The sequence below is a fragment of the Limulus polyphemus genome, unplaced genomic scaffold (genome assembly GCF_000517525.1).
Source record: "Limulus polyphemus unplaced genomic scaffold, Limulus_polyphemus-2.1.2 Scaffold3729, whole genome shotgun sequence".
Lineage (NCBI taxonomy): Eukaryota > Metazoa > Arthropoda > Merostomata > Xiphosura > Limulidae > Limulus > Limulus polyphemus.
In genome coordinates, this window is record NW_013669339.1 from 25,280 (window position 1) to 38,332 (window position 13,053).

General features: G+C 31.8%; 1 protein-coding gene across 1 annotated transcript in view; it reads right to left on the bottom strand.

The window, feature by feature from the left end:
• Window positions 1-2,082: 2,082 nt before the first annotated feature.
• LOC106469929 (trafficking kinesin-binding protein 1-like) overlaps window positions 2,083-13,053 on the bottom strand; it is a gene marked incomplete at its 5' end in the record, with an annotated part of 53,531 nt that continues 42,560 nt past the window's right edge. Inside the window, 4 exons of the mRNA XM_022398504.1 lie at window positions 2,083-3,206; window positions 5,407-5,596; window positions 9,410-9,512; window positions 10,112-10,264. Coding sequence (XP_022254212.1) covers window positions 2,517-3,206; window positions 5,407-5,596; window positions 9,410-9,512; window positions 10,112-10,264 — 1,136 coding nt within the window. The remainder of the gene's footprint in view (window positions 3,207-5,406; window positions 5,597-9,409; window positions 9,513-10,111; window positions 10,265-13,053) is intronic.

Here is a 13,053-nt window from a genome sequence, read left to right on the forward strand (position 1 = left end):
AAACTAAAGCAAAAAAAAAAAATATGTTCACAAGTTACAGTATTATCTTTTTATTGAATATAGGACAAACTTGAAAAAAAAGGCTTAACTAATGTTAGGCCTAAGGCAACTTGACTTACAGATTTCGGTGTCTGCGATTAGGATTCTTTTGTATTATTCTATAAATCCTATAAAGTACTGTTGCAATAAATATACTAATTTGACCGCAAAATGTTTTGCGGGTCTCTGCATGTTTAATACTATTATACTAACCGACCCTTTTTATTCCCGGCCATGTACAATACTAATTTTACTATGGCGGTATGTGTACGCTACTGGTTAAGAAAGTTTACACATAAAATCTACTACTCATACGATAAAAATAAATTACTAATTTATTTAGAAGAGTAGTTAATGGCAGAAAACAAAATGAATTCTGTTTTGTGCTTTCAGAAATACAAGTAAAGAATACTAATTAATTTATAGTTGTTGCCATTTTCTACACTGTCCAACTATCTTATCATTGAAAAAGTAATTAGTTTAATTTTTCTCACCTGCTTAGGAAAATAACCTCATCAAACAAGTGAGAGAACATAGGCTTGGCGGAAGGAGAGAGAGAGAAGGGGTTTGTCCCATCTCTACCACGAAATTAAAATAGAATAATTTTTTTCTGGGTTTCTTACATTACAAGTCACTTTACCCGACTGCAGCATAAAGAAAATTTAACTTAAAAATATTTATCTGTAATTACTCAACGGTTATTTGTTTATGATTATTAAACATTATTAAATATATTTTATTTATGGTTCATTTTGAAATAGATTCCATTCCCCCTCTAAATTGCTTGCAATACACGTATACAAAATATGGAGCACAATAAATAATGCGTCTCATGTTTAAATAGGATTAGAAAACTTGGCTACTCCTATATCCGGGTCTCTGGGTATAATAAAATAGTATTTGTTAATTTAACTACTTTCTTTGTAAAGTTTAAAATTTCTTATTTTACCCCTTGTCTTACACTATCCAATATTATGAAGTATCAAAACAATCATAAAAAAATTACTGTTTTGGCACATACAAGAAATACTCTTTAGAAAACTGTCAGACGTTCAAAATATTAATTGAAATTCAGTGATGTGCAGAATTTCTAAAATCTAGGTGGTGAATGATGACGTACAAGTTATCCAGGGTCATCTTGATAAAAAAGCAAGCATTCATTGTATCATTTGTTCACTATTTCTTGGATAAATTATTGTTTAGTTTAAGCTCAAGGCAGCACGATATGTGTTGTCCACTGGAATTGAACCCTGAATTTTATCATTCTAAGTCATCGAGCTTATTTCTGAGACACCAGGGAGTAAAGCTCTTTGCAGTTTTAAAACTTTTAAAGCGAAATTCACAATAATAAGCATTAATATTTCACACCCAACATTATAGCGCATGGTTTTATGTTTGGTTGTTATTAAGTGCAAAGCTACATAATGGGACATCACTGCTCTGATCACCACGGGTATCGAACCTAAAATTCTAGCGTCGTAAGCCTGCAGACTTACCAACGAGCCACTTTATAAAAATGTCTAAAGTTTGTGGAGGGTACTCAAGCTAGTTGGCAAAAAACCATATTAACCAATCTCTAAGTGTGTACCAATGTTTTAATACTGCTTATTTTATCCGTCATTGACTATGGAACATTATGGGTTAATACTCTAATGGATCTGTGTTATAGTTCACATATTTTATGGAAATGTTTTTTAACATTCCGCTGTAAAAATTAATGTCTTAACAAGATTCAATATTTATTACACATAACATTCACTTTTTTCACGAAGCACGTATGAGTGTTTGTTGTTTATTTGGCACTAGCTTAAATGTATTTGATAGTTTGTTTTGCTACACAACAGGCTATCTGTGCTGTGCCTCCACGGGTATCGAAACCCACGTTTTAGCGTCATAGGTCTTCAGACAAATCGCTGAGCCACTGGGGAACAAGAGAAGTGATAAAGTATTAAAGTTCTATTCAAGTTTTTACGATGTGCCTATTTTAATAGTTCTTACCATATGCCTATTTTAATAGTTCTTACCATATGCCTATTTTAAAAGTTCTTACCATATGCCTATTTTAATAGTTCTTACCATATGCCTATTTTAATAGTTCTTACCATATGCCTGTTTTAAAAGTTCTTACCATATGCCTTTTTTTATAGTTCTTACCATATGCCTATTTTAATAGTTCTTACCATATGCCTATTTTAAAAGTTCTTACCATATGCCTGTTTTAAAAGTTCTTACCATATGCCTGTTTTAAAAGTTCTTACCATATGCCTATTTTAATAGTTTTGCGATGTGCCTATTTTAATAGTTCTTACCACATGCTTGACTTAATATTTTACCATATGCCTGTTTTAATTTAATCTACAATATTTCTGTTTTTAAGTTTTTATGGCGTGACTGCTTATATAACTTTTCTATAATACGTTTGTTTTCATACGTGTTTTTACCATATTTCTATTTCGATAGTTTTGGCTGTATGTTTTTTAACACTTGTTATTTATGCTGGTTGGTCTTACTGCTTGTTTACCAGCTGAGTAACCACCTTTTCTCAATGCACAGAGCATATTGTGAGGCACCAGTTGAGAAAATCTAAAACCCAGATCATGAATCTGCAAGTTACGATTCGCATAAAAAGGATAAGTATTTCCAGAAACTGGAGTAGAGAGTTCAGCCCAAGGTTGAAAAAAGGGTACAGCTTCCTTCTTATCCCGCTGATTGTGGTTAACTTCTTTTGTTTGATCTTCATTATCCAGGTTTGAAGGAACGCGTGTAGGAAAGTTATCAACAGGTTTCTGCCCGTTCGTCAGAGTTAAAGGCGAGTCATCAGAAACATTGGATAAACCATGCTGAGCAGGAAACCGTGGTATATGGAATCTTGGCATGCCGCTGGTACTGGTTGCCGAACAATTTAGCTTTGTTGTGCTTCTTACAAGGTTTACCTGCTCCATCAGGTCTACAGGAGATAACACAGGAAATATTGTGCTTTTAATAACTGGTGTTGTTGTTGTCTCAGTTGTGTGTATTACTGTAGTAGAAGAGGCGGTTCTTCGAGTGAAATTCCAGTTGGTGCTTAAGTGGTACTTTCCTGTATTGTACATCATAAAGGTAGGAAAAAATACGGGTCTCAGAAGACCTGGTGTCCCAGATGAATTAGAAATCCCTGGTTGTGCCACCTAGTTAAGAATTACAACATTTCAGTAAAATAGCAGTAGTAAACATCCAATAGCAAGCTGTTAAACACTAGTGATAAAATTGTGGATAATCTTTCAATAGATGGGCAGCTTTAAACAAACACCGGGTAGTGAGGCAGTTTTTATAGTCTTTTAACACCATGTACCATGATATACAATTTTGAAAAGGACATAAATATTATGTACGTTGTTTAAAGAAGATTCATTGTTTTGGGAACTTTATTGAATATCTCTAAGTTATATCTAGAAAAAGTCTGATAAATATATAAATTTACAAATAAGTTAATCATGAAATATCACACTCTCATTAAAGTGTACAAAAGCTTAAATTGAAACCTATAAATGGTTTATTGACAAAAAAAAAAACAGTAAATACTAAATGTATTATCTTATCAGATATTTATATAAATATAATAGTACTATCTGTTGTATGTCCATGTAACTACTTCACATGGTGTGAATGGACGTTCACCAAATTTGGTCTGGAGGTTCATTTGGCCAATGGGGAGATACATAAAAAAATTCAGTTTTGCATTTTGCAGTTTTTATGGGTGTTTTTACGTGTGTTTTTACCACTACTTCACCCCCTGTTGATAGATCTTCACCAAATTTAACATGAAGATTTGTTGGGTTCATGGGGAGATACTTGCGAACTTGCGGTTTGAAATTTTGTGTTTTGTAGTTTTTATGGGCACTTTTTTTACAATTACATATAAGAGAAGCAACTTTTCCTGTCCTAAGATAACCTTTAATAAACCACGAATTTACATAATTTCCGTCTAGGGGATGGGTACTCCAGCTAGTATAGAATACACTTTTTTTTGGGGGGGGGGTGATAACTATTTGGAAATGCCAATCTAATAGCATAAGGTATTAAAAAATAATAAAATCATGCAAAACCTCACTACTTCCTGTGTTCTAAGTCTTTGGTGTAAGGTTTTCATAGGTGATTTATTTTTCCATAATACAACAAAATCATGGCAATTATACCCAGGCAATACACTATATAATCAGGTAATTAAGTGCTCTTTTAGTTATTTTTATATTTGAATTCTTTATTACCTTACGTCAGTTTTATATATTATTGTGAAAGGCCTAAAAGAAGGAACTGATCAACTCTGATCTGATTCTCCTATATCAGTATATGTATACTTTCAGTCATTTTAAGCTTTGTATCAGGTGTATGCATAACTATATAATTATTTGTAATAATTAACAAACTTTAATGTCGCACAGGAATGAGCACTTAAATGCTGAAATTAGAACTACTATTTGATTATCCAAAAACAAAAAAAGGAGAGGAAATACAACTGTGACCCCCCCAGAATGTATGTTAGAGAAAACTGAGACATATCTAAGTTCATATTCCCTAAGTGCTTTCTCTTATGTTAACATACAAGTAGTGAATAATCTAGTCTTAATTATTACAATTGTGCTGCCAATACTTCCTCAACTAACTTCATACTTCTTAGAGGGGTGGTAAATACATTAGAGAAGAGGGGATGCTTAGAGAGCAAATGTCACAATTCTCACACTATGGGAAATTGATCCTGAACTAAAACTTTAAATATCACTCTATTTTATTACTTAGTTGTCTGCTTGAAAAAAATATATCTGTATTATAATTCATGCCTTGATTATAAAAAATAGTAATTTGGCCTATTATTTCATACAGAAGAAAAAGGAACTTACACATTACCATTCCGCTTTCATTCAATAAATAAACAGGGTGGGAGAGTGAAAATGCATCCTCTGCATTATGCTGGTTATTACTTTCAACAAAGCTGCCACCATCTAAATTACCCTCATATGTGAACACAATATATCTAAATTGTGTAAAACAGCCTCAATATCAAAAGGCACAATTTTCAGTGAAGATTCCAAATTTTTAAAGAAGACATGCCCCCACCTCCAGTAACGCTTTACCTCTCACTTCTAATTCACTCCAAAAGTAGCACCCTTCTCTTCATAGGTTTCTGCCTATGATCCTGATTTCTGCGTTGTTATTAAAAATTATATTGAATATTTTGTCTTTAATTCATGTGTATAGATAATAATGTCAATTGATACATAGAAGCCAATTGTGTTGTTACATATATGGAAGTTTCTTATTGTATATTAAGCTATTGTGTTCTATACTGTTATACATGAAAAAACTAGGTAAGGTGAAATTAGTGCTCACTTCTCTAGGTATGGGTGAGTCCAGAGAAGGGAGAATAGCATAAATTTTCTGATCTTGTAGTAGCTTATTTAAATCAGATGCTGTCTTGCTCTTAGTCAAGCTTGAAAGATTCTCAGTTTCAACATGAGATAACGGATCGACTTCCAATGACCCCAGCACCTTACTCGCAACCTCTTGAGTTGTTGGTAAGCTAGATAGAAAATAAAATAAAACCTAATTACCAAAGAAATTCAACATGATCTAAATCTGAAAGAAGAAAAGTTGTTTGAAAAGATGAAGTGAAAACTTTTGGTAGAAAGTTTGACAAACCAAGCACTTACCCTAAATGAAGTCAAACAGATTTTCTTTTCTTTACAGCTTTGGACAATATTATTTGTATTAACGTGATCGCTGCTGCATAATAAATTAAGTATAAAAATAATTAAACATTCAAGAGATACCAAGAAGCAGTCACAGTGTCCCAAACTCATATTGTGTTTACCAGTGAAAACAATAGGACAAGGGGTCATAAAGTCAAATTTTGGCAGCGTAGGAGTCGTCTGCAGTTTAGACAGTATTACTTTTCAAACAGGGTGGTTGGCTTTTGGAATTAGCTGCCTTCAAGGGTGGTGGAGGAAGAAAATTTAACTGAGTTCAAGAAAAGATTGGATGAATACATGGGTAGTAAGAGATAGTTATAGTTGGGAGCTGGAAGGGACATTCTTGATGGGCTAATAAGCTCCTTTTTTGTCCCTGTAAGCTTTTAGGAAATAAAAGAAATTTGGCTTTGAAACATAATTGTCCGTGACCCACCAGTGTGTTATGTAGTCCATAACTAAAAGTCATTTGTGACCCACCAGTGGAGCACCTGGCAGCGAACGTGTTAAAATCAAGTAGATTTAGATATAGTATCCTCGGCATTTATACAAGTAAGACTTCAAATAATAAATATTTCAGCACATTCTCCACAATTAACCTTATCTTTTAGAAGTTTAAAAAGAAGTTGATCAAACGGACAAACAGAACTATAACCTAAGTACTGTAACAGATTTGTGTATAATCTTCAAGACGATCAATAGGAATAGTTTAAAATTTTGCATTTCTTTCAGAATAATTCCACTTGACTTTCCAGCCACTGTAAATATATACCGAAATGGCACAATGTTGGTTCTTTAATAATGAGGTATTAGAAAGCACACATTAAAAATTATTAAGTCTACTGTTAGGAAACAAAGTCAAATGAAAAAAACTAAGGAAAATAACTCTTGTCCACAGAATTAACTTCTTAAGCACTTATTGTTTTTAGTTTCATTTTAACTTTGTTCTTATGTACCATGCCCTTCTATAATAATAAATAGAATATAGCCTGAACAAGGTACTGAATATTCTATGTTCAAATTGCTTATGTTGACTTACCCTAATAATAGCTAAGCTTCAGATTCATGATACCGTCTCCTCCAATGTTTTTTCATTCGTTTATTTATTTATTTTATCAATAATTATAAAATCTCACATTGTAGTTACTCATGCAAACATGGAGATTCCCAAACAGTTATTTGCCTCTATGTAAGTACAAAACAGGTTTATATTAATCTGTTACTGCAGTGCAACTGTTCAGCCAAAATACATGAGTAAAAAAAAATTAGCAAGTTTTATTCATGCTTGGTAGATAAAAATCAGCAAATATCTTTTAATCTAACAAAGTAAAGTCAGAATATTTGAGAAATTTAGAATCAAAAAATGAAAATAAAACTTTTTTCTTTTTGTACTGGTGTCCTTAAAGTAGGGAAAATTTCTTTGTTAAATTCCTTTTTTTTCAAATACTTCCATACATGAGTTTTATGAGCTGCTATTTCTCACAATTAGCTATTGAATCATAACTTTCTATAAGCTATAATATTTAACTGAATTAACTAGAATATTGCAAATGTTAAAGCAGTGAAATATTTAAAAACTAGCAGAGAGATTCCACTTTTCCAGAAATAGCCACAAGACTATTCAAGTAGTTTCCAAGTTAAATTAAAGCATGTTCAGTATATTTAATTAATTATTTTTTTCTGTTTATAGCATGTACTGGTTTCACCATTAGATTCAAGAACACCATCAGTTAATCTAAAATGGTTTGTTTTTGATCTGTTAACAGACAATATTTAAAACTTTACATTAAAGTTGGTAACATTTAATAGAATGATTGATACAGTGAAAGGAGCATTCTGGGAAGTGCAGCTTAAATGTGACAAAAAAATCTTGAATGCATTTCTAAAGCTGCATTATTTATTACTAAGTGTCCTAGATAGCAAAGAGTAATTATTCATAGATTAATTATAATATTTTTGGTTAAAAATGTGGATAACACACTATACCAAAAACTATTTAAAGTAGATTATGTTAATAAAGATAGTTCATGCAACTTCATGACAAAAACTTGCAGTTATAAAAAACCCAAAATTCTAATGTACTAATTCTATATTAATCATAAGTCACTAATATAAGTCAAGATTTAGAATGTGAAGAAGGAAGTTTGATATTTCTGAGATTGATATTAGCTTCTCTTCCAGCATTTCTAAGGGCTTGAAAGTATAACTTTACAAATACTCTGTAATAAAGACAGGACAAAACAAGAAAGAAAATAATTAAATACAGAAAAGAAATTGAAAAATCATATTTCACACAAACAGTAAAACCATATAACTTTTCTGTTAGTCTCTACACCTTGATACACCTTCATAAGATATTGACATATAAAAATTATTATTTTAATTAACTATGTAAATCACCGCAGAGAAGCCTCTAAGATATACAATATTAAAATTTACTAAATATCATGGACTTACAATTAGTAAAGTACTGTAACATATTATAGAATACTTCAATAAAATATCATTTTAGGACATGATTTGTTCTTTCAAGAACAAAGAAACACAAAATGGTCAGGAACTACTTTGTTCAGAGTGACACTTGTAGAGAAAGTCTTAGAGGACTATCTACAAAAGTAGTTCAAGTAGAAAGAAAAATGCTTTGAAAGATGCCTTTTTTTCTTCACCTCCAAACTTTCCGTACATGTGTTACTCTGAACTAGGCAGTTGCTGACCATCTCACCTTTGTTCATTCATCTCGTATTCTTTGTCTAAATCATCTATTGATAAATGATTATACTTTTAGTTAGATGTTTGTATTAATATTGGCTAGAGGGAGTTTTGTCATCTTGAAAGTGTAGGAAACAATTTGAACTATTTAAAAAAAGCGAGTTAGAATAGCTATTTTATATTTTTTGGTAATCTGTTAAAACATATTATCATTTAGTTACAGTTTGTTAGTTTGTCCATTATTTCAGTTTGTGTTTAGATGAAGAAGAAGAGATATACAAGAGAAGTTAGCAGATAAGTGAAATTACTGTATTAACATCTACCGTGAAGCTGAGCCTTTCACAGTATCAACAAACATTAGTTTCATTATTTCAGTTTTGTGAATATTCAGTTTGTGTTTAGATGAAGAAGAAGAGATATACGAGAGAAATTAGCAGATAAGTGAAATTACTGTATTAACATCTACCGTGAAGCTGAGCCTTTCACAGTATCAACAAACATTAGTTAAGGTAACTTGTAGAAATTTAAGTTAAAAAATAAAACACTTTTGTCATCATTAAGTGGACTGTATTTTACATTTTTTTACCAAATAATTCAAAAGAATAGAATAATAGAATAATAACCCAATAATAGAAACCATTATAACCATATTTTGTGTACAGACCCACTTGGCTTTAGTTAATATGAAATGAAATTTCATTCACTAACACCATAATTTGTGTACAAGTACAGAAAAAATATATTTAATTTTTTGCAGAAACGCTTTGGTTACAAATTAATAATAATAATTTTATGCACAAGTAGGGAAAGAATATTAAAGATTATGCAGAAATTATATGATTACAAATTAATATCCATTACTAAAAACAATGTTCTGTTCAGTACTATAGAGATTTCTGAATGAAGAAACATACTGGAAGAGATTATAAAACTTTTACCTGGACAAGATCTGGTTCTGATTCAGTGGATGTATAACAGTTGAATTCGTATAAGTATATGTGGTTGAAGTTTGTACAAAATTCTTTCCTGACTGACAGCAAGCTAGAAACATATAAATATTTCCAGTTTAAAATACATACAAAATAAGAAACAAATGACCACAGCATATTCAGAAGGTAGACTTTTTGACGGCTCTTTGGTTTTTGCTTTTTTATTTTGTGACTGTGTAACATTTGATCATGAATTAACAATGTATTGACATTTAAGGTAATTATCTAATTTTAAAATAAACGAATGACAACTATTTAATAAATTCAGTCAAAATAAATAGCAATATTGTAGTTTAGTTTTTTAAAAATTGTGATATAACAGAAATATACTATTTGCATGACTTACAGAAAATTCATAAAATGACACTTAACAATTTAAGAGATGCCACAACCTTCATATTAGGATTTATGATCCCAACCTAAATATTTACACAACACAAAAATGCTTTGCCAAATTCAGACTTACGCATTCATAGATTAATAACCTGTGAGTGGTTCAAAGTTTAATAACGATTTTATGCATTATTTTATAGATCAGCCAATCAGATACGTTTTAGTCCTGAGAAAATTAAAATCCTCGTACATAAATGTTTAATGTAAATTTTTTTTTTGTTTGTGGTGAATCAGTTAACATGAACTCTCGAACCTAACCTTCATCCTCTTCCAAATCACTTAATGTGAAAGTATCTGGTTCTAGTTCAGGTAGGTGAACTTCTCCTTTTATCTGTATCCCTGGTCTTGTCTCAAAGATCCCTCCTAGGTGAGGGGTGGCCAGTCTCTGCCAGTGGTGAAGAGTTTGTGATCCTGAGAATAGAGGCAGTGTATAAGAAACAATCTATTCAGAATTAAATTAAATATATTTTAGTTGTTGCATTGAACTAAATATTTTTTAACAAGTTGGAAAAAACAATTGTTATGAACAAATATAGTTCAAGAATAATCAACACCATTGATGAGTAATACTGGAATGGACGGCAACTGTCTGTTGTAAAAATCACAAGTGTAGAGGACGATATTTCAAAAGCCCTTCATCTTGAAGATGAAGGACTGAAGTCTTTTGAAATATCGCCTCTACACTTGTGATTTTACAACAGGCAGTTGCCGTCCATTTCAGTATAATCGTGATGAATAATCTACCAGTCTAACTAAACAATCAATCAAAGATTATCAACACTATTTTTTAATGTATGATATTTTTTAGTACAAACACACAGCTGGTAATTTTAAGGTTTGTCATGAACGTTACAACTTTATTATCTTGATCGGTCTTCATTAAGATAAATCATTATAGTTATTTGATATAATGTTACACATGTCTGTTGAAGAACCAAAACACAAATATAAAATTCCTACAATCCAAAATTCATATATATATATATTATAATTATAAATATCTTCAATCTAAAAGTATAAAATTTCTACAATCCACATTCATTATTTATATAGATAACCTCAACCTGTTTCTTTTCATTTTTTACTTTAAAAAATGTATATTCTATTTGTAAAATGTTGAAAACACTGTGTTTAGTGATAATTAACACCCATTCTCCCTTACATCATATAAATCTGCTAGAATAGGGTTATCTAACATAGTCCCAGTAATTATAGACCCATTAGTCTTACATCAGTTGTGGTAAAAGTTTTGGAAAGTCTGTTAAAAGATACTTTGCAAAGTCATTTAACAAAGTTTAGAATTTTATTGGATAGTCAATATGGTTTCACTAAAGGAAAATCTTGCCTTACAAATCTTATAACATTCTTTGAAAAGGTTACTGCTTATGTAGATGAGGGTAAGGATGTAGATTTGGTGTACCTGGATTTTCAGAAAACATTTGACAAGGTGCCACATAAAAGGCTTGTAAAAAAATGGCTCTATAGGTGTGGGGGATAAGTTAGCAAATTGGATAGAAGAGTGGCTGGATGGATGAAAGCAGAGGGTTCTTACAAATGGAGTTTAGTCAAACTGGATTAATGTCACAAGTGGAGTACCTCAGAGCTCAGTCATAGATGAAGGTATAGTCAATAAATTACTTAAACATGCAGATGATATTAAGGTCTTGGGTGTTGCTAGCTGTGAAGAGGATGCTGCTGATTTACAAAAGGATCTAAATCATTTAGTGAGTTGGGCAAATAAATGGCAGATGGATTTTAATCATAATAAATGCAAGATAATGCATGTGGGTTATAATAATTTGAATTATAAGTATAATTTGGATGGGAATAACCTTAATAGTGTTATGAAGGAAGGGGATCTTGGTGTAGTAGCTGAACAGTCTCTAAAGCCATCCAAGCAGTGTGCTGTTGCTAGTGGTAAGGTAAATAGGATTTTAGGTTTAATATCTACAGAAATATTAAATACAAGTTTAAGGAGGTTATACTTTCATTGTACAGGTTACTAGTTAGGCCACATTTGGAATACTGTGTTCAGTCTTGAGCTCCTTACCTTAGGAAGGACATTGAATTGTTGGAAAGGGTTCAGAGAAGGGTTACTAGAATGGTGTCTGGGATAGAGAGGTTGTCATACGATGAGAGGCTGAAATCTCTCAAATTGTTTTCTCTTTGAGGTGTTTAAGATTGTAATGGTAATTGATAGTGTTGATGTATAATATTTTTTCGTATCTAACAGTGAGAATAGTAGGACTAGGAGATACAAATATAAATTTTGGCAAGGTAGAAGTCATCTTCAGCTAAGACAGTTTTATTTTTCTAACAGGGAGGTTAATACTAGAGCATTCGCCAAGGTACAGGATAGTTCTAGAAAATAGGTGGCGCCACACCAGTCACGTGACTCGCTGAAGCAACAATATGAATGAAAAGGGCTGAGTTTAAAAAAATTATATTTTACTTTTTTTGATCATTTTAATTTAATTTTGAGGATGGAACAGCCGAGATGGACGAATAGGTCCCATGTTGTCCCAAAATATGATGTTATGTTCGTCATGTGTTTATTAACACTAGTCCTATCATATATTACTATTGATGTTCATTATTTGTTTTTTACAACAGTCCTTTCCTATAACACTATACATATTCATCGTGTTTTCATTAACACTAGTCCTATCATATATTACTACTGATGTTTATAGTGTGTTTATTAACACTAGTTTTATCATAAATTCCTATTGATGTTCATCGTGTGTTTTTTTATCACTAGTCCTATCATATATTACTATTGATGCTCATCGTGTGTTTATTACCACTAGCCCTATCATACTGTTACGTCTCTGTTCGTATGTACGGCAGTGAGGGATTTGGAACCTATAAAAGTGGAGATAAGGCCAATTTTTCTTTCAATGTCTTGAAGGCATGCTGGCAAGAAACTGTCCATTCGAACTTCTGGCTTTTTTTCGTCAAATCATGTAGTGGAGCAGCTATAGTTGCAAAGTCCTTCACAAACTTCCGATAATAGGTACAGAGTCCCAAGAAACTTTTTAACTCTCTCACATTGTCTGGTTTTGTCCAATCATGCACTGCTTTCACCTTGTCAGGATCAGTTTGCACACCATGCTCACTTACAATGTTGACCTAAGTAAAGCACCTCTTTCTGGAACAAGTGGCATTTCTTGGGATGGAGTTTCGGGTTAACTGCTTTC